The sequence below is a fragment of the Triturus cristatus genome, chromosome 1_2, assembly GCF_964204655.1.
Source record: "Triturus cristatus chromosome 1_2, aTriCri1.1, whole genome shotgun sequence".
Lineage (NCBI taxonomy): Eukaryota > Metazoa > Chordata > Amphibia > Caudata > Salamandridae > Triturus > Triturus cristatus.
The window spans coordinates 1091766042-1091789709 of record NC_140580.1 but is presented as its reverse complement, the minus strand read 5'-3'; the positions used below and the strand labels follow the sequence as shown (position 1 = coordinate 1091789709).

The following is a 23668-nucleotide window of genomic DNA, read 5'->3' as shown; positions in this document are numbered from 1 at the left end:
TCATATCTTTTAAAAGCACTGATAAAAGCTACTGCTGAAATGCGTCTGCTATATATTAAAAGATTATTTCAACAGTCCCTGTGTGAGTGCCTAAGAGTGCATTACTATTGCAAGCGTCGGAGCTGATATATATATATAATGTCAAGAATTCACATATTGATTATTGACACTTGCAAATGGTTTTACTACTGTGTAACACTCGCAGTGCATAGAACTATACATTAATCATTCCCATGCAAGTTGTGTAGAAAGGCGTGATTTGGCTAATAAGTTTGTGAATGACCACAAACTTGTGGGTTTGTGGCCCTTTGAAAACTGCAATATGACTCTTTACCCATACTGGAAATGGTGTGAGGTTACTGCAGCAAAAGGCTAGATTCACTCTCATTTCTGGGACAAAAGAAGTACAGCTCACGTCCAGACTTGGATGCAATGTACAGGTAGGTATTTCCCCAGAGGGATAAAAGTGTTTCCCGTGGAAAAGTAAAAACAAAAGAGAATAAATGTGAATTTGTACCTTAAGTTGCATTTACCCAGTCTAAGCTACAAACAATTGCAAATGGGAAAATGGAAACTCTGAATACATGTAACAACAGTCCCAATAGTTCGCCAGAAGAAACAAGTTACTCACCTGTACACTGTGGTTTTCCAGTATTGATATATTTCATAGATTCACATGCTCGTATCTTCCCCGTTGTCATGGTGGGAGTCTTGCGGTAGTTAGAAAAGTAGTACCATAAGAGTACATTATAAATCACCAAAGAGAAAGGAAAAATATTAACATTCATCAGCATCTTTATGTAGGTCCAAACCTTGACCAATCAGAGATGAGCCCTATACCTCAACTCCCCAGCAGAGCCATCAGACCTCAGATTTCGCACATAAGTATGCTAAAGTTAAGAGCAGCATGGGGTAAGAAGTGGCAAGCCTAGACGCGGAGGAAGGAGGGCTGCATGTGAATCTATGAAAGATGTCAATACTGGAGAACCACAGGGTACAGGTAAGTAACTTGTTTCTTCTCCAGTATTGAATCTTTCATAGATTCACATGCTTTTATCAGAGTAGATAGCAGTGCCTTTCTTTAATCATTACGACTAGGTGAAGACCTTAATACGCCCTGAGAATGGACTACGCATTTAAAACATACGGAAATATATAGATTTGCATGTACCAGCAAAAAAGTCAAAGGCTATAAGCATAAAACTGTGAAACCAGATAGACAGAGTACAACAGAGGATATATATATATATATATATATATATATTCACTGAAAAAACCATAGGTTTCAGACATGTTATAGTTAGCGGAAATTTTACTGATAAAAAACCAATGAAATTCCCCCGTTATAGTTAGTGCAGGCAACTATAACTCACGCGACCGCAATCCTCTGCTGATGCTAATACTGTATTTAGACACTTATTTGCCCATGTCTTCTTCCATACATTTTTAGCTATACATATATTACAAATATTTTATTTTCATAAAGACACATATGTCATCAGCAGAAGATTGCGGTCGCGTGAGTTATAGTTGCCTGCACTAACTATAACGGGGGAATTTCATTGGTTTTTTATCAGTAAAATTTCTAGATGCTTTTCGTATTATTTCCTATAATCAAATGGATCACGAAACGTCTCCGTGTTCTTTCACAATATGAGCAATAATGAACGGCTTAGGCACTTGCCTATAATTATATTTAAATTTGGTTTGCATCAATCTGTATAAAAATTGCACAGTATTATTTCTAAGTGGTAATTCCTATTTGTACATAGACGAAACGCCATGATTGATAATGTATTTGACAACTTATTTCGAACAGAGCGCCCGTATAGTTTCTTTCTTCCATGTTTATGAACCATGACCTGTATTTTTAGGGGAATTTGGGCACAGGTCAGTAACTTGACAAAGGCTTCGCCGAAACGCGTAGTTCTGTTGGTGTGACACAATAAAGGTATTGTGTTCGTCCTTGGTGTGCCGCTGGATTTATTTCGGAGTAAGACCCGGATTTTGTCTGTGTGTGTAATAATTGAAGCGGAGCTGTGACCGTTGCTGGCACCGGCGTCGCAAGGGAGGAGAGCGGGGATTCACAGCGAACGCTTGGAAACATTGGATTTAACCGCTCCCACCGCTTCCATCAGAGTGACATCAATAATTCGGGTAAGCGAGCGGGCACGTCTCGGGAACAGGCGGGGAGGTGTCCCAAAGTTCACACCGGAGGGTGGGGGTTTGGGGCAGTATCCCGGCGTGTGTCCCGTTTCCGCCTACGCTACCGATATTGCAACAATTGGGAAGCAGACGCAGCACCCCTGCACAAAATCCTGCACAGGGTGCCGTAGGACTTGTTTTGTGAATAGACTTTGAATACAAGCATACAACAAGTATATAACATGAATGAATGGGAAACTCAGAGAAGGAACGAAGCACTATCCTTATTCGATGAAGGCCTGGACAACATTAGTGTCCCAACAGCAGCGAGTGCTAGTGGCAATACAACGGAACCATCATTAAAACAGAAATTATCCCAACTTGAAAAACTATCAAAGCGAGAGATTAATAAATGGTGGGAGATAACATCTTTAACCAACTATATTGAACTAAATAGAGTACCTAGAGGACTCAGAATTGCTATCATCCCGACATACGAAAATCCTAATCCGGAATTACTGAAAGAATGGTCCCTCTTTATGGCTAAAACCTGCAAAGGCATGTTGGAAATGTTAGTAAAGTATGCCAAAATTGATTTAGAAACGACCAGGAAGGAGTTATCAGAGTTAAGACAAGAACTGGATAAATTCAAAACTGAAAAGATTGTCATAGATTTCTTGAAACAGCTGGAAAATAATTTAAAATCCTATGAAGATACCATCAAGGCCAAAAAACAGAGGAAATTCTTACGGGATAAGAAGGATTACGCTGAGGGCCGTATCCTAACATATGCTAAGCGCTTTGACTGGGCACAGAGAAATTTGCATACCATCCAGAGACAGAGACAACAAGAACTGATATCAACCGGTTCCAGTTCCGAACTAAGTTCCGACACAGAGGCTCCAAGTGTCCCTTTAGGAGCACGACCACTAACCTTCCTACACGAATTTCAGATTCTGAAACAGAGAAAGGATCAAGAGGAAAGACCACAATCCAAGAGAGGAAGGGGAAGAGGAAGAGGCGCAAAAAGAGGGAGAGGAACAGGAACAAGAAAAGAATCAGATTAAGGAAGAGACGGGGTGGCAGAATGAACTCAAGAATACATATACCCACAATGGAGGAGCAAAATAACAAGTCAGTAATCAACTTGTCCTCCAGGGTCCTAACATTAGAGGAAATATCACTATTGCAATTAGGACTCTCTTTCTGTCCCTCGATGGATATGGATTTTGTGAACACTCGCATTGATCTATTCCTGTATATTCGTAAATTGAAACTGATGAAGATTTTCAAAATGAATACCAAAACCAAACCAAGAACAGTCAGTATGCTGGGAGAAGACAATTACAACTTGAATATTGAGGATGCAAACCTGATTATGAACTTACATTACATGGAGCAAGATGTGACTGAAATGTCTATGAAAGAAAAAAGTGAAATATTGGTGGATCTGGGATTTCGGACCGATGCAACTTCCTGTACAGGACTAAGACCCAAATCTAAATTTAACCCAAATGTCCCGCATGACAACATCGAGACTTTCAATCAGACTATGATTTGGGAAATCAATAAACTAAAGGAACAAAAAATCGGAAAATATAAGGATAATCTAACCAAGTCACAAAGGGAAGCACTAAGAGCATTAAGTAATGATACCAACATAATTATCAAACCCTCTGACAAAGGGGGGAATGTAGTTGTCATGGATGTTTCCCAATACAATCGGGAGGCTCTAAGACAGCTACAGGATACCTCATGTTATGAGGAGATAACTTGGGAAAGTTACAGGGCCTCTATTACAAAGTATCATACACTTTTGGAAAGCTGGAGGGTGGATGGTTTATTATCCAAAGATGAATTCTTATGGCTTAAAAATGAAAATCCACGGGTCCCTTGTTTCTATCTGCTCCCCAAAGTGCACAAACATCCTACTAGACCACCTGGGAGACCTATTGTGTCTTCCAACGGTGGACTCCTAGAAAACACATCAATATTCTTAGACCTGTTTCTAGCACCTTTTGTCTTGAAACTAAGATCATTCTGCAAGGATAGTACTGACTTCTTGCGACGAATCCATGATATCACATGGGAAAGTAATTACCACATGATATCACTAGACGTCTGTTCCCTATACACCTGTATAGAACAACAAAAAGGTGTGGAGGCTTGCATGCACTTCCTGAAAGAAAGACACGTATCACTATGGGAACATACTTTGATGCTTAAAAAGATGATGCTTTATTGCCTAGAGGAAAACATATTTGTCTTTGATAAAACATTGTATCGCCAAAAGTCCGGTACGGCAATGGGAACTTCCTTTGCACCTAGCCTAGCCAACCTGTTCCTAGGATGGTGGGAGGAATGTGTGGTGTGGGTGGAGGAGAATGAAAGATTTGTACAACACATCCCAATCTGGATCAGGTATATTGATGACCTGTTCCTGATTTGGGATGGACCCCTGGATCTAGCACAGGAATTTATTAACATTCTGGGACAAAACAATCTCAACCTCACCTTCACACACTCTATCAGCAACTCCCACTGTGAATTCCTGGATATCTCCATTGATATAATAAATAATCAATTAGTGACCACCCTTTTTCGAAAGGAGACCGCGGGGAATACGTTGCTACATGCAACTAGCAATCACCCCACACCCTTACTGAACAGCATTCCGTATGGGGAGTTCCTACGAGCTCGTAGGAATTGCAACACTAAAGAAGGTTTCCTAAATGAAAAACGGGTCATGGAAAGGAGATTTCAACAAAGGGGCTATACATCAAAGGTGATTACCACTGCCAGTCAAAAAGTGGAAAATATGCCAAGAGCCGAGGCAATTTTCTCTTCTAACAAAAAAGAAGGGAAAAGCAAAGGAATACCCAGATTATTTACAACATATAATCGTAGATCCAATACCCTAAGGTACCTGATGAACAAACATTGGGGTTTGCTGGAATCGGACCCCATAATAGGCTCTGAAATAGGTGCAACACCAGCGATAACATACAGAAAATCCAAATCGTTGAGAGACCAATTGGTACATAGTTATCAAAATGTATCTAACAGCACTAGCTGGTTGGGAAAAGCCAAGGGTTTCAAAAAATGTGGTTCCTGTAAGGCATGTAAACACAGCAATAATCGGGATAGCTACAATGTGGGGAAAAACATAGTATTGAAAAAGCCTATTAAAAAATTCATCACCTGCACCAGTGACTATACCATCTATGTCCTGGAGTGCCCTTGTGGGTTAAACTACGTGGGCAGCACTAAATTGCAGCTAAAAACCCGTATATTACAGCATATGAGGGCGGTAACTAATAAGGATCTGAACTATCCCGTAGCGAGGCACTATCAGGAAAAACATCAAAGCAATGCTGACTTGATCAAATTTTTTGGCATTGACAGAGTTCTACCTCTTCCTAGAGGAGGGGATCGTGAAAAACTCTTAAGGATTACTGAATCCAAATATATCATCGAACTTAATGCCAAAATTCCCAACGGGATGAATTATGGGGAAGAATTGGCAACACACATAGGCTAACCGACCTAGCATAGTGCTATTCTGTTCCTCTCTGGACTACCTTACTGAGTGTTCTTTTTAACGTCACTATCATTTTAATTTGACATTATAGAGTGAACAAATGTAGGATGGCACATGAATGGTGTCTTGATCAAAGAAATATTGATAGTCTCTCTTAACTATTAGCTAGGCTTAGCATAGTAGCAGAGACCGTTTGTATGAATCTCTATTTTATTTTAGTTTATCTTATTATTAATTTTGTCACTTAGGTTTTTTCATTAGTTATTGGGTTTATTAGGGTCGTCCCTCACATCTCACGAACAGCAACTGACCGATTTGCCCACCTACACATTCCCCCGATATAACTTGGAAAGTGATATAAGCATGATTGACACTTGAATTTCTTGTATGTGTCCTTACGTCCTATTGTTTGGAGCTTAGGCCCTTAATTGAACTTGCCTGCAGCTAAATGCATAATGATTGCTTTTGATTATATGTATACTGTATGGGTACATTACCCTCAGGTTTCTCAGGGGCTATGACTTAACAAGGACAGTATTTATTGTGGTACATTACCATTATCAATAATAACAACTATTTATTGTCTGTAGTTCCGCACTTTACATGAATTCTATGGTGCCTTACATCTAGATGCTTTTCGTATTATTTCCTATAATCAAATGGATCACGAAACGTCTCCGTGTTCTTTCACAATATGAGCAATAATGAACGGCTTAGGCACTTGCCTATAATTATATTTAAATTTGGTTTGCATCAATCTGTATAAAAATTGCACAGTATTATTTCTAAGTGGTAATTCCTATTTGTACATAGACGAAACGCCATGATTGATAATGTATTTGACAACTTATTTCGAACAGAGCGCCCGTATAGTTTCTTTCTTCCATGTTTATGAACCATGACCTGTATTTTTAGGGGAATTTGGGCACAGGTCAGTAACTTGACAAAGGCTTCGCCGAAACGCGTATTCTGTTGGTGTGACACAATAAAGGTATTGTGTTCGTCCTTGGTGTGCCGCTGGATTTATTTCGGAGTAAGACCCGGATTTTGTCTGTGTGTGTAATATATATATATATATATATATATATATATATATATATATATATATATCAGGAGGTAGTTATAGTTAGGACCAAGTTTCCATAGGAAGAGCATTTTTTATTTTGCTTATAACTTTGGCGTTGTTTGATGAATCTTCGTGATATATATATATATATATATATATATATATGTTATATATATTATCTACTGGCGGTCGCCAGTAGATAGTTATAGTTAGGACCGTGTTTCCATAGGAAATCCGCAACATTCTATTTGGAATAACTTTGGCGTCGATTGACGAATCCTCGCGAAATTCTCAAAATAGGTGGGGCGCTCCGCTCCGCTCCTACCCTGAAAGTCTCGGGGGGATTCGTCAAGCGGGGGCTGAGAAAAAGGGGGGGTCCCAAAACGCGTTTTCCCCATGCATTTTTCCATAGGACGTTTAGTCCGAGCTACAGCCCGAACGGCTGAACAGAATTACTTGAAATTTGGCAGAGAGGTAGCCGTCATGTCAGGGATGTGCCTTTTGAAGGTCTCGTGTAAATCTGTTCAGTACTTCCTGAGAAAATACCATTTAAATCAATATATATATCTATAGGCGCGCTCCGAGCGCGTACCGCAAGCTTACCGTACGCGCACGCCGCCGTGCACGAGCGCGATTCTGATTGGTTGTTAGATCTCAGTAAACATTCGAATCGGTCGAAACCAGGAAGTGTCGGCCGCCATTTTGTCTCTCGCAGTCTGAGGGGGTGAAAAACAAAGGTGGAGAACGTGAAAAGGGGGCAGGGTGGACAGTTCCTGACCCCCTAGCCTTTGTCAGGGGGTCCCAGAAGGACCCCCAAGGGCAAAAATTAATTTAATTTTTTTTTCGAAAAATCGCCGAATGCGCGTAGCGTACGCGCACGGCGTAAACTGAGAAATTCCGCGAGAAAAAATTCCGCGAACTTCGCGTAACTATTCCGCGATTGCGCGTACCGTACGCGCACGGCAAAAAAAAAATTTCAAAAAGGAAAGCTTAAACATTTTTTTTACAAATTGTGAGGTAATGTTGGCTCTTAAAAGAGCCGTTCGGTTAATACAGGGATGGAGGAAAGAAAGAATGGGAATATTATGAGCGTCTACAAACGTGCTGGTCTATCTTATTGTTAATAAGGGAAACACTGGTCTCCCCAAAAACAATAAGACCACAACACGTTGTACACCTCATTGAAACCCTCCGAAATCGAGGGTTAATGTCCAGAGGAGCAGAAGAAGGTGATGCTCCCACCTCAGAGGAAGGGCTCAGCTGAGCTGCCGATGATGTACTCGGCTGAGCTTCTGAGGTTGGGCTCCGGTGACTTACTGAAGAGTTTTCTTCAGTATGTCGAGCAAAGGTCCTGGGATGTTTATCCCTAATGTGTCTCATCATAGAGTGATTTCCAAAGGAATACTTCTTCCTTGGATCTCCTCTAGATAAAACACGGTCACAAAGTGTGCAAGTGACCAATGGAGCATTGACCTTTTTCTGCCCCTCTGGAAAAGTAAAATACTCCCACACAAAAGAATCCTTTTGTTTCCTCCTTCTCTGTCTGATGATGGTGCTGCTAGGCTCACTCTCAGAAGAGATCTGCTGCTCTGCAATTGTATCTCAATGTCAATTCAGCTCCTTCTCCTAGGGGATCTCAAGCAGAAATGAGGGGAATGGGTGTGGTGTGGGAAGTTTCTGGAACTGAAAGTAGTTTCAACCAATGAAAAGTGTTCTTTGTGGATCACATGACCTACCGTGCGCGCTCCGTAAGCTTACGGTACGCGCTCGTAAACAAGTACGCATGCGCAAACGTGACGCTTACGGAGCGCTACGGAGCGCGTACGTAAAACGCACTCGCGCATGCGCATTACACACCCCTGCGTAACCGCGACGTTGCTTCCGCGCAACGCGCATGCGTGTACGCGTACATCATGTACGTATCACGTAAGCGCACTGTATTTATGACGTACGGAGCGCGTAGCGTCAGCTTACCGTACGCGCACGGCAAAAAATGCATAAAAAAAATAAAAAATTTCAAGAGTTGTAGAAGATAATAACTGTGATGTACAACTGTATGTCAACATTAATTTTTTTTAAATTAACCATTCCATAATGCAGGATATAGTACATATATTATTTTATACATAGGTTGGAAATTATTTTTTACCAAAAATCTCAAAAAAACATTTGCATTTAAAAAACCGTACAAATTCACAGAAAAAAACATAGGTTTCACACACGTTATAGTTAGGAATTAGCATTTAAAAAACCTTACAAATTCACTGAAAAAACCATAGGTTTCACACATGTTATAGTTCGCTGGACATGTCACTCGTAAAAAACCAATGAAATTCCCCTGTTATAGTTAGTGCAGGCAACTATAACTCACGCGACCACAATCCTCTGTTGATGCTAATACTGTATCTTTAGCTATACATATATTACAAATATTTATTTTTCATAAAGACACATATGTCATCAGTGATGTAATATCTGACGTCATCAGCAGTGGATTGCGGTCGCGTGAGTTATAGATGCCTGCACTAACTATAACGGGGGAATTTCATTGGTTTTTTACGAGTGAAATGTCCAGCTAACTATAACATGTGTGAAACCTATGGTTTTTTCAGTGAATATATATATATATATATATATATATATATATATATATATATATATATATATATATATATATATATATATATATATATATATATATATACTGTTCCTCAAGCGAACAGATGCTTCAGGACTCCTTTCCATGACGAATCCAGGCAGTAGTGCTTGGTTAACGTATGCTCGTTGGACAATGTTGCCGCTCTACAAATGTCTGGAACTGATACCCCAGCAAAAAAGCGCTGTAGAAGCTGCTATCTTGTGGAGTGTGCAGACATCTTTGCGGACAGAGGCTTTCCAGCTTTGTTATGGCAGAAAACAATTGCAGAAGAGATCCAACATGCAATGCTGCTCCTTGAAAGGGCCTGCCCTTTTCTCGAAGAAGTAAAAGGTACGAAGAGCTGATCCGATTTCCTGAAAAACTTTGTCCTATAAAGTCGAGGTGAGGAATCTTGCGATTTTTCTCGCGTTCCAGACTGGTCTCTAGCTGATTGCTGACTGTATGACACGTTGGAAGCACGAAAGTGCTGCTGTTGTTGTTGTTGTCCTCCATATTGCGGTCTATAACCGTGCTGGTAATACGGTTGAAAGCTGTATGACTGATAGGACGATCTCTGTTGGAACTGTCCTCTTCCTCTACCTCCACGAAAGGGCTGAAAGCGCCTCGGCTTCGCGTTCCAGACTGGTCTCTAGCTGATTGCTGACTGTATGACACGTTGGAAGCACGAAAGTGCTGCTGTTGTTGTTGTTGTCCTCCATATTGCGGTCTATAACCGTGCTGGTAATACGGTTGAAAGCTGTATGACTGATAGGACGATCTCTGTTGGAACTGTCCTCTTCCTCTACCTCCACGAAAGGGCTGAAAGCGCCTCGGCTGCAGGGTGCTTAATAGACGTGCCGTCTCAGTATCCTTTTTTATACCTTGTAGCTCTTCGTCCATGTGTTTCCTAAACAGGTTCTCCCCGTCAAAGAGCATGTCTTAAACCTTTGATTGGACTTCAGGGAGGGAGGACGTCGCTTTAAGCCAGCCCTGTCTACTGAGAAAAGCAGCACTTGCCATTTGTCTGAAACCATTTGAAGACAAATCCATTTCTGCATCAATTACTTCCGAAGAAGCTTTAGCGCCTTCTTGTAGGAGGTCTTTCGCTTCCTTCTTTTTCTCATTGGGAAGATGTTCAAGAAGAGGTGTGAGATCCGACCATAACTGACGGTCGTATCATCCTAAAATCGCTAAGGCGTTAGAGACCTTGGTGGAAGTGGCGGCCATAGTAGCCAAGTGCCTGCCAATGCTGTCAAGCTGCTTGCCTTCTCTTTCCGGAGGCACCGAACAGGGGGATTGCGGATTGCTGGGGTGCCTCTGGGCAGCTTGCATTATAACCGAAACCGGCCGAGGATGACTAATCAAACACGCCGGAGCAGAATCAGGTGCTTTGTACTTCTTTTCCATCCTCTGCAACACAGCTGGAACTGATGCCGAATTACTCAATCTTCAAAAATTCGTTCCATATAAAATCCACAATAGGTCAGGATCGAACAGATTTCTTTTCTGGGTCCTTGAAATCATAAAGGAAGCATTACGTTTGCACCACAGGCAAAGGCCCTTTCCTGTAATTCGTGGAAGGCCCCGATATCTCCCGGGGGAGAACTCGCTGGGGGAGGAGAAGGCGATGGCAAAGATGGAGTTACAAAGTCATCCCATTCCTAGCCAACTATGTCTGGATCATGACTGATCTCACCCTCCTCAGGCTGATCATCAGCTTTTCTCTTGATGTAATCATTTTGAATAGTAATGCATCGAGAAGCTTGTCTCTCTTCCTACGTGATAGGCGGAGGAGTAACCACTGGCGGTGGAGGAATAACTTGAATGCCCTGGTGAATGCCCTGGCCCCCAGGCATCAGCAGAACTGGAGCGTGAGAGTCAGGAAATAGTTTCTAATAATCATTGAGCATGTGCCTAAGATCGGTGACCAAGGAGGTTGGCACCAACATGGAATCCCTTCGTACTTCCGGACGCTTCTCATAAGCTTCATACAGATAGTGTTCTTGGAAAGAGTTGTATCGTTGGGCCCTTGGATGACCCGTGAAAGAGTAGTCCCCTTCCATATACTCCGACGTGTCTTGCATATGGGTCTCCTCATCTTTGTCAAGGTCCTGGTATTTAACCCTGAGCTGTTAAGGGCTGGTGCTGGACCGAACAAAAATAAATCTCTTGATTCCTCCGTGTCACTAAGGTGAGAAGGAGGCAAAGTGATATCTTGGATACAGATGTCAAACCTGGAGGCTTTTGGATAAACTGGAGGCTTTTAGTGTCCTGTTTCTGATCCGTCGACGATGCAGTCGTCTACGGAAGACGTCTGAAAGTGATCTTTGTCGATATTGGTAGTCTAGAGGGGGATTCAAACACCGTCATCGATGGAGTGCCTGTCCACGGAGGCCGCAGACGACGTCCTCGACGGTGCTCCCGGCGACGGCGCCATAGACGTAATCGTCGACGTGATGGTCGTCGTCAGTGCCGGCAACGATGCCGTCAACGATGAAATCGTCATCACCGTATTCATCGATGAGGCCGTCACCACAGCCGTCGTTGACACGGTTGTCGTCAAAGACGTCAATGGGGACTTGGCTGAAGATCTCGACGACGGGCTCGTCGAAGTAGCTTTTTTCGACAACAAAGTCTATTTTAGAGGTGTGACATTAACAGAAGCAGCAGAAGACCTCTTCAGGCCAGAGTCTTTTTGCTTTTTCGGCAGAGGATGATTTTTTCTGCCTTCAACCTCTTAGGATCAGCCTTTAATGAGGCAGAGCCCTGATTTGTACGCATCCTCTCAGCTGAGGACGGCCCAGGACTCTCTTCAACATCAGATCCAGAATCCGATCTAGATTTTTTCTTCTAGAGCCACAATAACAATCTTGCTTCTCTATCCTTTAGAGTTTTGGCTGAAAAACTTCTGCAGTATTTACAGTCCTTGGCTGTACGTTTGGGATAAAGGCAATAAAGACAATCCCTGTGGAGATCTTTAGAGAAAAGTCTTGCATTCCGTCAAGATCTGCAAGGTCTAAAAAGCCTTTTCTTAGCTCCCTCTGACATTTTAGAAGCAAATAATGTAGAAAAATAATACCTTGAGGTGAATACTAGGAGGGTCAAACATTCACTCACTGAAAAACTGAGCAGAGCTCAGGGAGACTCCCTTACACACAACGTTCGGTTAGAAATCTGGGGTCTGATGGCTCTGCTGAGGAGTTGAGGTCTAGGGCTAGTCTCTGAATGGTCAAAGTTTGGACCTACATAAAGATGCTGATGAATGTTAACATTTTTCCTTTCTCTTTGATGGTTTATAATGTACTCTTATGGTACTACTTTTCTAACTACCGCGAGACTCCCACCATGATGACGGGGAAGATACAAGCATGTGAATCTATGAAAGATTCAATACTGGATAAACCCGAGCCTGCACAGCAGCTTTCCAGGCTTACTATTGGGAATGTTTGCTAATTCCCAAAACTAGTAAATTTGTACCCATTTGTAGGAGTACTATGCCAGGTGCAGAATCGAACAAGTTACTTACCTTCGGTAACAATATATCTGTAAAAAACATTAGTTAGTTATACATTCCTTACCTTAGAATTATCCCCAGGCGTCAGACTGGATCCGGAACGTTTTTTTAATCAGCAGTACCTCTGCATGTCGGAAGGTGGCGTCGGTCGGCTCTGCGTCCGCCGTTGACATCGCGGTCGCCGGGATGACGTCACGGTAGCTACTTAGAAGTCACCCGAGCACGCGGACGTCAGTTCTGTACACGACTTTCCGCGACAGAAACGCAGAGCCATGCAAAACACTGACCACTGGTGAACAAAACTGGGGCCCTGAAAGGATATTCTTAACCCTAGAAATCAGTTAGCAGATCAGGGAGGATGGGTGGGGCGGTAAGGAACCTATAACTAACTAATGTTTCTTACAGATATATCGTTACCGACGGTAAGTAACTTGTTCATCTGAAAGAAACACGTTAGTTATAGATTCCTTACTTTAGAATAGATACCCCAGCAATACCAACCCAGGTGGTGGGTCTGCGAACCAAGATCACACCAGAAAGCCCTGGAGAATAGAACGGCCAAAGAAGCCGTCTCTCCGGACTTGGCTGTCTAGACAGTAGTGTTTCGTAAAAATGAGCAGTGATGCCCATGTAGCTGCCTGGCAGTTGTCAAGTAGAGGCAGTAGTGGCTGCTGTCACCCTGGTGGAATGGGCGCGTAGCCCCACTGGAGGCTCCTTTTTAGCCAGAGAATAGCATGCTTTAATACACAAAACGACCCATCAAGAAATGGTTCGCTTAAGTACGGTCCGACCTTTCTTGGCGCCCACGTAGCCAACAAAGAGTTGGTCATCCACCCGGAACAGTTTTGTGCGATCCAGATAGAAAGAAAGCGCACGTTTTGGGTCCAGGCGGTGGAGCCTCTCCTCCTCTTTTGAAGGATGCGTAGGCAGAAAGAAGGTAGGTAAAATGATGGTCTGCCCGATGTGAAAGGCAGTGACAACTTTAGGAAGGAAAGATGGACAAGTCCTGAGAACCACCTTGTCTGGATGGACAGACAGGAAAGGAGGTTTGGAAGAAAGAGACTGGAGCTCACTCACTCTTCTGTCAGATGTGATGGCTACCAGGAATGCAGTTTTGAGCATTAGAAGCCTCAAAGGACAGCTGTGGAGCGGCTCAAAGGGACCGCACATTAAATAAGTTAAGACTAGATTCAAGTCCCACTGAGGCATAACGAAGGGAATAGGAGGAAAGAGATGAGTTATGCCTTTCAAGAAACGATTAACCACCGGGGACTTTAAAAGAGAAGGTTGATCTGGGAGCCTAAGGAAGGCAGAGATAGCCGAAAGATAGCCCTTGATAGTGCCCAGAGCAGAACCCTACTGGGTAAAGAAAGAAGAAACATGAGAACCTCAGAAAGAGGGGCAGAAAGGAGATCCACAGCCTTTGCTGTGCACCATGCCACAAACTTGTTCCACCGGCAGGTGTATACCGTTTTAGTGGAGGGACGCCTGGCTGTCACGATTACATCGCAAACTTTGGGGGGCAGGTCGAATGACGTCAACTGCCAACGCTCAATCTCCACGCGAGGAGGTGGAAGCTGGACAGGTTCGGGTGGAGGACCGTTCCCTGTTGCTGCGACAGAAGATCCTCCCGAAGAGGCAGACAGGTTGGAGGATCGATGGCCATGTTGAGCAGCTCGGGATACCAGACTCTTTGTGCCCAATCTGGAGCCACAAGGATGACTTGGGCCCGGTCGCGCCTGATCTTCTTCAGCACTCTGAGCAGAAGTGGTATAGGCGGAAAGGCTTACAACAGACCGCAACTCCACTCGCAATGAAAAGCGTCGCCTTGCGAGTGCCTCCTTGGGAATTCCAACACGCAGAATTGCTGACATTGCACGTTCTTTTCGGTGGTGAATAGATCTAAACAAGGCTCCCTCCACTGTCGAAAGAGACCTTGCACCACCTCAGAGTGAAGACGCCGTTCGTGATCCCTCATGCACCTGCGGCTGAGTTCGTCCACCTTGGCGTTCAGGGAACCTGCCAGGTGTTGAACCACCAGAGATATGCCCTGATGTTCCAGCCATGTCCAAAGGCGGAGGGCCTCTTGACATAGGGTCCACAACCCCACCCCGCCTTGTTTGTTGCAGTACCACATGGCGGTGGAGTTGTCCGTGAACACCTGCACTACTCTTCCCTGGTCAGAGGGAAGGAATGCTTTGAGTGCAAGACGAATCACCAGAAGATCCAAAAGGTTAATGTGGAGCTCTGACTCCGCCGTAGACCAGAGGCCCCTGATATCTGCCTCTCCCATGTGGCCACCCCATCCCAGAAGGGACGTGTCTGTCACCACTGTGTGCTCTGGTTGGGGAAGGGAAGAGGGATCTACCGTTGACCCAATCCTGGTTTGTGAGCCACCACTGCAACTGTCGTGCAGTGCCCTCCGAGATCTGAACACAATTGGACAGGTTCCCCTGATGCTGCGCCCACTGGAACTTCAGGTCCTACTGCAGAGCCCGCATATGCCACCTGGCATGATTGACCAGCAGGATGCAGGAGGCCATGAGGCCCAGCAGCCATCAGACCGAAACCCGGGATAGAGGCTGTAAGATCGGAATCATAGCCCGAATATCCCAGACTTGCTGTTCGGGAGGATAAACCAGAAAACGCGTGTCCAGAACCGCTCCGATGAAGAGGAGCTTCTTAGAGGGAATCAGGTGTGACTTCGGCACATTGATAGAGAACCCCAGCAAATGCAGGAGGTCGGCTGTAGTCTGGAGATGGGAGACGACTGCCTGGGGCGAGCCCGCCTTCAATAGCCAGTCGTAGAGATAGGGGAAGACTGGAAACACTGATCTGTGCAGATGAGCTGCGACCACCGCCATCATTCTCGTGAACACCCGAGGGGCGCTGGTCAGGCCAAAGGGGAGCACAGTAAACTGAAAATGCTAGTGGCCTACCATGAACCTCAGGTAACGCCGGTGGGTCGGCAGGACGGGATGTGAAAATAAACGTCCTGCAAGTCCAACGCCACCATCCAGTTTCCAGGGTCGAGGGCAGACCGGACCTGAGCAAGCGTCAACATCTTGAACTTCTCCTTCCGGAGGAAGCGGTTGACGTTCCTGAGATCCAAGATAGGACGCAGGCCCTTGTCCTTCTTGGGGACCAAAAAGTAGTGGAAATAGCAACCACGACCTACTTCTGGGGCAGGAACGTGCTTGATGGCTCCCTTGGCCAAGAGAGATAAAACTTCCTGTTAGAATAGTGCCAGGTGATCCTCCGACATGCAGTGGTGTTGAGGTGGTATGGCTGAGGAGTAGCCTTGAAGGGGAGAAAATAGCCCCTTCGGACTATTTGCAAAACCCACCTGTCCGACGTGATGGTGCACCAGTGGGGGAGGTGATGGCAAATCCTGCCGTCCACTGGCGTTTGATGGGCCTGAAAGGTCGGACTAGGAGGCTGCTGCAGAGGGGGGGGGGTTGGTGGACTGGCCCCCTGAACCACGACGGTGGTTCCCACATCTCTGCCGCGTGAAGGTTGGGAAACTTGCTGCAGCCTGTGGCTCTGGGCGGGACGTAGTGGGGCACCCCTTCCGTGGCCACGAAAGGGGTGAAAAGCAGACTGCGCTGGCCAGCTTGAGAGGCCCAAGGACTTGGCCGTAGGACGTGAGTCTTTGAAACACTCTAAAGCGTTGTCCGCTTTGTCGCTAAAAAGGCGACGGCCATCAAAGGGCATGCCCATGAGGGTGTTCTGGACATCCACCGAAAAGCCAGTCGATCTCATCCAGGCGTAGCGAAGAAGGGCTACAGACGTGGAAATCATCCTGCCTAGAGAGTCGGCGATATCCAGCCCACAACGGATGGTAAACTTCGCCGCATCTCTCCCGGCGGCAATAGCCTGGGAGAGCACTGTCCGGGCCTCCTCCGGACACTGAGGCAGCACCGGCGCAACCGTATCCCACACAGAGTGGGAATAACGGCCCAATAGACATGCAGTGTTTACCGACAGCACTCCCAAGATGATCCAGCTTCTTGGATTCCCTTTCCGGTGGAGCGGTAGGGAATGCGCTCTTGGAAGTGGAGGCTTGGACCACCAAGCTCTCCGGGGTGGGGTGTTGGGAAAGGAAAGTGGGGTCGCCCGGAGCCCGACAGTGGCGTCAGGCAATCATCCTGTCCACGGGAGCCTCCGCATTGGGCCTGGACCATGTGCCCAAAAGGACATCGGTAAGGGCCTCATTAAACGCCAGCAGGGGCTCCGAAGTGCTCGCAGCCGGCTGAAACACCTCTGTCAGGAAGTCAGTCCTGACCGCCACCGTAGGGAGATTGAGAGCCTCGGCCGCCCTACGCAACACCACTGCTTTTGACACTCCCCCCTCCGTCACCATGGTAGGAGGAGACAACATGCCAAGATCAGTGGAGGTGTCAAGACCACTGGCATACCCCAGTTCCTCTCCACAGTCCTGTTCAGATCCTAGCTGATCAGTTAAAGGGTCACCTGACCTCTCCCAGTCCTGCTCCTCATCCTCAGGTTGCCAATCTGGCTGAAAACGGACCCCAGGAGTGAAAAGGGACACAAAAACCCCTCTTGGCGCCGGATCCGGCTTCGGACGCTGCCGGTCCGACTTCGGGTCCACATCAGGATGGAGGCCGGGGTCGACGCCGGCCGGGGACACGACCGGCGTCGGTTGCGGCTGCGGAGTCGGAGGAAGCGGCGCCGGTGGAGGTATAATAAGGTCAACCGGCGCCGTTCCGAATCCGGGCCTGGATCCACTGGGGGTCTGTGGCGCCAGAGCCGAAAGCGGAGAAGGCCTAGACCCCCCAGCCAAGTCTGCGGGTCCCGAAGGCACGCTGGCGGGTTCGGGCTGCCCAAAGATGGCGCACATCGCCTCGTAAAATTTACAAAGCTTGGCAGGAGTCGCACTGGGTCCCAGGAAGGGAGGGAAGCCCTGAGTCGACTCTTCGGGCTACGCGCAGAGCCGCGGGAGGGGCACCACCCGCATCCCTCGTCGCGTCAGTGGAGAAGTCGAAGAATGACGATGCTTCAACTTCAAAAAAGGCGTCGCCAAAAGTCGCTCAAAAAGTTCAGTCAAAAAACGACTGGAGGTACCGCTCTCTCTGGTGCAGAAAAAGAAAGAACTGACGTCACCACGCAAGGGCGGCGTCTAAGTAGCTACCACGACGTCATCCGGGCGACCACGACGCCAACGACGGACATGGAGCCGACCGACGCCACCTTCCGACGTTTTATTTCAGAGCTTAACTTCATAGGTTACTCAATACTTGCAACAACTCAATTATACGTTATTGCTATTCATTGTTCCATTTCGATACCCACTTTCTGAATAGTTTACATGGTATGTTAGTCATTTTAGAGTTTCAAAAGATATGACATTCACCTTTTATCCAGCATTTCAAATTTCCCCTTTGACTCTATCAGATGGGCTCATTCTAATGTGTGCCTATGATCCCATACAACCCCCCTTTCCCTCGAATTAATTCCAAAAAGGGCAACCCCTGTATGACTAACCTATGAAGTTAAGCTCTTAACTATACGAAAAATAATACATTGTATCTGCCTACAGGATTGAGATGAAAGGCAACCAAACAGTGCCAATAAATAGAGACTTATAGTTGTCTTGATAAAGATGGGATATCAATAGAACCGTTGAAACGCGTCGACGCTTCACCCAACACAATCCGTGGAAATAGCTTATCCTACAGATAAGGATAATAGATTTTATCTAGGATTAGCAATTGAATTGTTTAGACCGGATGTGTTTCTAAATGACAAAATGTACTTTCTGTATTTGTCTCTCTGTTGAATGTTTGTTGGTACATATAATTTAGATATATGATTTTTAATCCCATTGTACATGAATCAGGTATCAATGCTCTTGCAATAACTCCTATAGTGAATCATTGTTTTTTTCTTTGTGTATGTAATATATGATTTTAATGGTATATGAATTTGACTTACGGCACTAATGCAGGGTGCTTAATATTTCATATGAGGGCATACCTGCCCCTGTGCTGGTCAGTTCCACTGCAGCCAGTGCAAGTGAACAGGGAAGACATTTTAAAACGTGCTTGGCACTGGTGAAAGCGAGTTCCCCAGCTACATGTTGGCTTCATTGAAAATAGGGATGCTTGGTATCAAACCTCTCATATTAATAAACCCACACTGATCCCAGTGTTGGATTTATTAACACATGCACTCAGAGGGCACCTTAGAGGTGCGGTGCCCTTTAAAACCTACTGCAGCCTCCAAAAATTGCACTTAGTCGACTTTTTAAATACAAAATAATTTCTATTGCAAAATGTACTTACCTGATCCTATTGATTCTGGTGTAAAAATATATATAAAGATACATGTTATTTTTTATAAATTGGTAGGGATCTCCTTATGGAATCGTGTGTCTCACTTATTGACTAGTGTGTGTATTGGTGAATGTCTAACACTTCCCTCTGTAAAGCCGCTCAACCACACTACCCCCTAATGAGCACCTTGGGATTGCTAGAGCAAGCCCCTGTTCACTGGTAAGGGAATACCTGGACTCTCTGCACATTATACTTCTTTTTGGTATATCATGTAAAGAGCCAGCTTCCTACACCATCGTTGAATGAGACAGAGGCAAAAGCCAAAGGCTTACTCCCACAGATACAAAACAAATACTGAAAAAAACATTCATACACTACAGGGTCACGCAGGGGTTTAGGTTATATCACGGATCAAACACAGTATCTGGCCACCATGACTGAAGTCAGCTGGAAACAGCAGAATCAGCAGAAAAGTGCACTGCAGATTGCAGAGAACATTATCTGTCTATACAAAACGACAGAAGGGTGCTGTACAAATGCTGAGAACTAAACACAAATCAGCTTAGAAAACAAGACCTGAAGTTAATTTGTGTTGCAACAGTTGATTTTCTCACTCCCCACCAACATTGGTTCCTGTTATTGTACACCACAGAGGTCCTAAGAACTGATTGACGCAACAGTTGTGTCAGGGTCCCTCTGGCTACAGATCAGGATATTTATTCTTAGAATTAAATGAGAGTTCTCTGCTGTGCAGATGCTTTCCACTGGTGGCCTGACCTGATTGAGTCGCCGCAGCCTTTCCAGTTCTTCCTTCAGCTGATTGGCTTCGGTGTCTCTCACTTTCAGCTGTGCTTCCAGTTCAGCCTCGTACTCGCTAAGGTCTCCTTGAGCCTGCCGAAGGGATTCATTCAGTTCCTGCTGTAGCTGAAGGTTTTGTTCCAGATCTGCAATTTCCTGAAATATTACAAAAGAAAAGGTCAGATGAGAGGAAATAAGTACAAACGATGCACACCCTAAGCCCTAGTTTTACCACCACGAACTCCATAGTAGGAAGTGACGACACTAGAGGTCCAAGAGATGTATCCAGTATTCATATATCACACTACGGCCTTGATTATAGGTCATAAGGAATTCCACAGAGGCATTCTAGGCATCTGCTATTTCCGATACTGGCCATCATCTCTGCATAGAATTCCTGCGACTACACGTTAGGAGGATAGTTCTGCAGAAACATTTTTTTAGGATTGTATTGTGCAACAGTGTTCGTATTCTGTAGGGTTTAACGCAGAAATGTACTGACGCTCTAAGCAGGTGGTAAATGCCTGCGGGGTTCCTGTGAGGGGGAGCAAGGAGGATGGTGAGGGGGTGAAGGAGGATGGCATGGTTGAAGGAGGATGGCAAGGTTGAAGGAGGATGGCAAGGGCGAAGGAAGATGGCAAGGGCGAAGGAGGATGGCAAGGGCGAAGGAGGATGGCAAGGGCGAAGGAGGATGGCAAGGGCGAAGGAGGATGGTATGGGTGGGCGAGGGAAGGGAATTATATCACCTGCTTGCTATGGCTGAGGATCGGGGGTAGGCGGTAAGCAAGTGCGGGCTGCAATGCAGGCTTTTCCCTAAGTGATTTTACAGGATGGAATTTCTACCCAAGAAAAATCAGGTCTGAAGTGCACAGTGGAAGTGTATACTATATTCCGTTCGTCACAGCATGTAATTAAAGCCTAAGTGAGATACTGACTCACTGCCTTACCTCTCCCCTTCCCCCTCTTTAAGAAGCACAGGCCCATCTGGAAATATATTACTTCCCCGCTGATGCAACATAAGAGGCTAATAGAACATGTACTCGCAACACACTGTCGAGAAACTTGTTACAAACGTACAATGATGTGAAATGATCTTAGTTCTCCAGTGCTATGGAGAGGTCTGTGGGATAAAGTCAGAACTTCATATTACTGTGAAGCATGGAGACACTCCCAGATTAAAATGCACTGTACAATAGGCAGAGATAAATAAATGTTTCATAAGTAATGGGTTCGCTGTGGATGATTTACTGTTGAGGAGATCATTTAGCTCACCTTTACCAACCTGCACCATATTCAAACCTAGAAACTATCTGTGCTGGCTCTAGGAGCCATACTGCATTACATCAACAATTATGAAGAAAGAAGAAGGCATCTCCTTGGCTCGAACTTTGATATTTGAAAACATTCTGAATTTATATTATATCGGATGCTACAACAGGTTCAGAAATGATCTTTGATCATGGGCCCACATTCTGGACGGAGAGTCTATGCACAGTGTCTTGGACTTGACAAGAGTAGGACAAATTGGTAAGAACATTCATATCACCCAGGATTCGTTCCCCCATTTCACATCGGCTGCTAATCACCTGTGCACTTTTTAAAACAGCAAGCAGGCCTCTTTGGGGTTTGCCTAAGAGTTCAGCCATGCCAGATGCAAAAAGAAAACCGACATTCATGTTAGTTGCAAGATAACACTTTGCAACATTCAGAGTAGTTCACTAATGAGAGAGCCTCCAAGGTAAGGTGGGTAGAAATCTACAACCGAAATCAGACAGTCCTCATCCTCGGCTCCACCTCCTCTGCATGGGACAAGACCTGGTGGCCCCCCACCCTCAGAAACACACCCACCCCTACGGACCACCCTCGCAACATCGGTACCATACTTCACTCTTCACTCACCATAAACCGCCACATCAACGCCGTGCCCTCCACATGCTTCAGCACCCTCCGCAAGACCTTCAAATGGATCACCCCCGACTCCAGGAAGACCGTCACCCACGCACTCCTCGCCAGCAGACTGGACCTTCAAACTGCTCACAACATGCCTACAAAGCCCTCCATAATACTGGACCCCAATACCACAACAAACGAATCTCCTGCCACGCCCCCAAGAGAAACCTCCGCTCTGCCGACCTAGCCCTAACCATGGTCCACCGCATCCACGGGGCTAGAACGGGAGGCAGATCCTTCACCTACATTGCGGCCAAGAGCTGGAACGAACTTCCTCTTCGCATCAGATGAAGTCCGACACTACACCTATTCAGAAAGGATCTCAAGACCTGGCTCTTCCGATGGCCTACGGAGCTGCTCGAACACCCCCACCTCCTTGAGACCTTCACGGGTGAGTAGCGCGCTTCAAAAATCCCTGATTGATTGACTGAGACTGTCTGCATAAATGAATACTGACATTATAACAAGGACCCTGCCTGCCCTTTACAAAGGAGATCTACTGAGGATCTCTTGGTTCCTTTAAAAGCCCTTGAGACAATTTCTGAAAATGGAGGACCCTGTGCAAATAGTCCCGCAATTTGAAAATGTGAAGTGGCGATAAGGTCCCATTGATGCATCACCCAATTGTTAAGGGACTTCCTGCTCTGTCAGGTGCTCCTTTCGATTTCGGAATAAGTACACATGACGCACTAATCAAGGCTGCCACTCGCTTGGTGTCCTATGTACACTTTGTTTCAAGTACTGTTATTAAAATAGTGGAGGCTAGGAGCCCCATTAGACTGGAGAGTTGAAAGTCTGTCCCGGTGACCCCCAAGCACTAAGGTAAAGCGGCACACGTACACCGAGAATCTCCAAGCATTACCGTGGCGTAAAAGAGACACTCTCAAACTGGAGTAACGGCGAGACCTTGGGTTGCCTTGTTTAGAGAATGTATTGTATATGTGCTCCTTGATATGATGAGACAGTATGGACACGTCATGAAACACCTTACCTTCCTCAAGCTTTCCGCATCCATTGCCACTATCTCCAGCTGGTTTCGATCCTCCTCTACGTCCATCAACCTCTGCAGCAGGGCCTCCTTCTCCACTTTCAGATCTCTGCATTCGTCATTCGCCTGCTTAGCCTGTCCTTTGACGCTGTCCAGGTACTCCTGTAATCCCATAATGATCCCTTCCAAGTCCCTCTTCAGTGCTTCGTTAGCTGCGATCTGACCTGTGTAAAACACACCGTACAAAGCGGATAAAGATACCAAGAACGTGCAGAGGGCCGCCCGGAAACTAGTCTCCCCATCAATTGGCACTCAGTGCAGTCCAAAGGAGTTACAATGCTTCCGGTCTCCGCACATCCAGGGACGTCATACAATGTTTATAGAAACACGCACTTCAATTTACTCTATTATCATTACATAATATAAGCTAAAAATCCACACACTTTAATACTCAGATATACCGAAATCTTTTGAAGCACAGATTTGCCTAGAGTGATCAAGTGGTGATTTATATAATGTACGCTGAAATTTTCTTCTGGAGCTTAAAGTAGGAATTATTACCCACGTCAATTGTACTAGTTTTATCACCACTGGAAGGCTAATGGGCAGAAATGGCCCTGCTGGATATTTAAAGCCACGGCCTGCATGTTATGAATTGATCTCTGCAGTAGCGTCTCAAACAACTAATATATTTTTAACTGGATGTAAATCAGCCACCCTAGCACCTTTAAT

General features: G+C 45.3%; 2 protein-coding genes across 2 annotated transcripts in view; one reads left to right on the top strand and one right to left on the bottom strand.

Annotated features, from left to right (window-relative positions):
* Positions 1–23668, bottom strand: part of CNTRL (centriolin) — a 1084252-nt gene that overhangs the window by 750595 nt on the left and 309989 nt on the right. Inside the window, exons 13-14 of the mRNA XM_085613596.1 lie at positions 22940–23160; positions 19978–20154 (exon numbers count right to left, since the gene is read on the bottom strand). Coding sequence (XP_085469722.1) covers positions 19978–20154; positions 22940–23160 — 398 coding nt within the window. The remainder of the gene's footprint in view (positions 1–19977; positions 20155–22939; positions 23161–23668) is intronic.
* Positions 1585–5686, top strand: LOC146868731 (uncharacterized). The gene is made up of 2 exons (XM_085614245.1): positions 1585–1735; positions 2704–5686. Exon 2 carries the CDS (start codon positions 3233–3235, stop codon positions 5684–5686), a length of 2454 nt encoding a protein of 817 aa, XP_085470371.1. The 5' UTR covers positions 1585–1735; positions 2704–3232.

Excerpts from the sequence above, each read along its gene's own strand:
- LOC146868731 (XM_085614245.1), top strand. The coding sequence starts at position 3,233 with ATGAACTCAAGAATACATATACCCACAATGGAGGAGCAAAATAACAAG.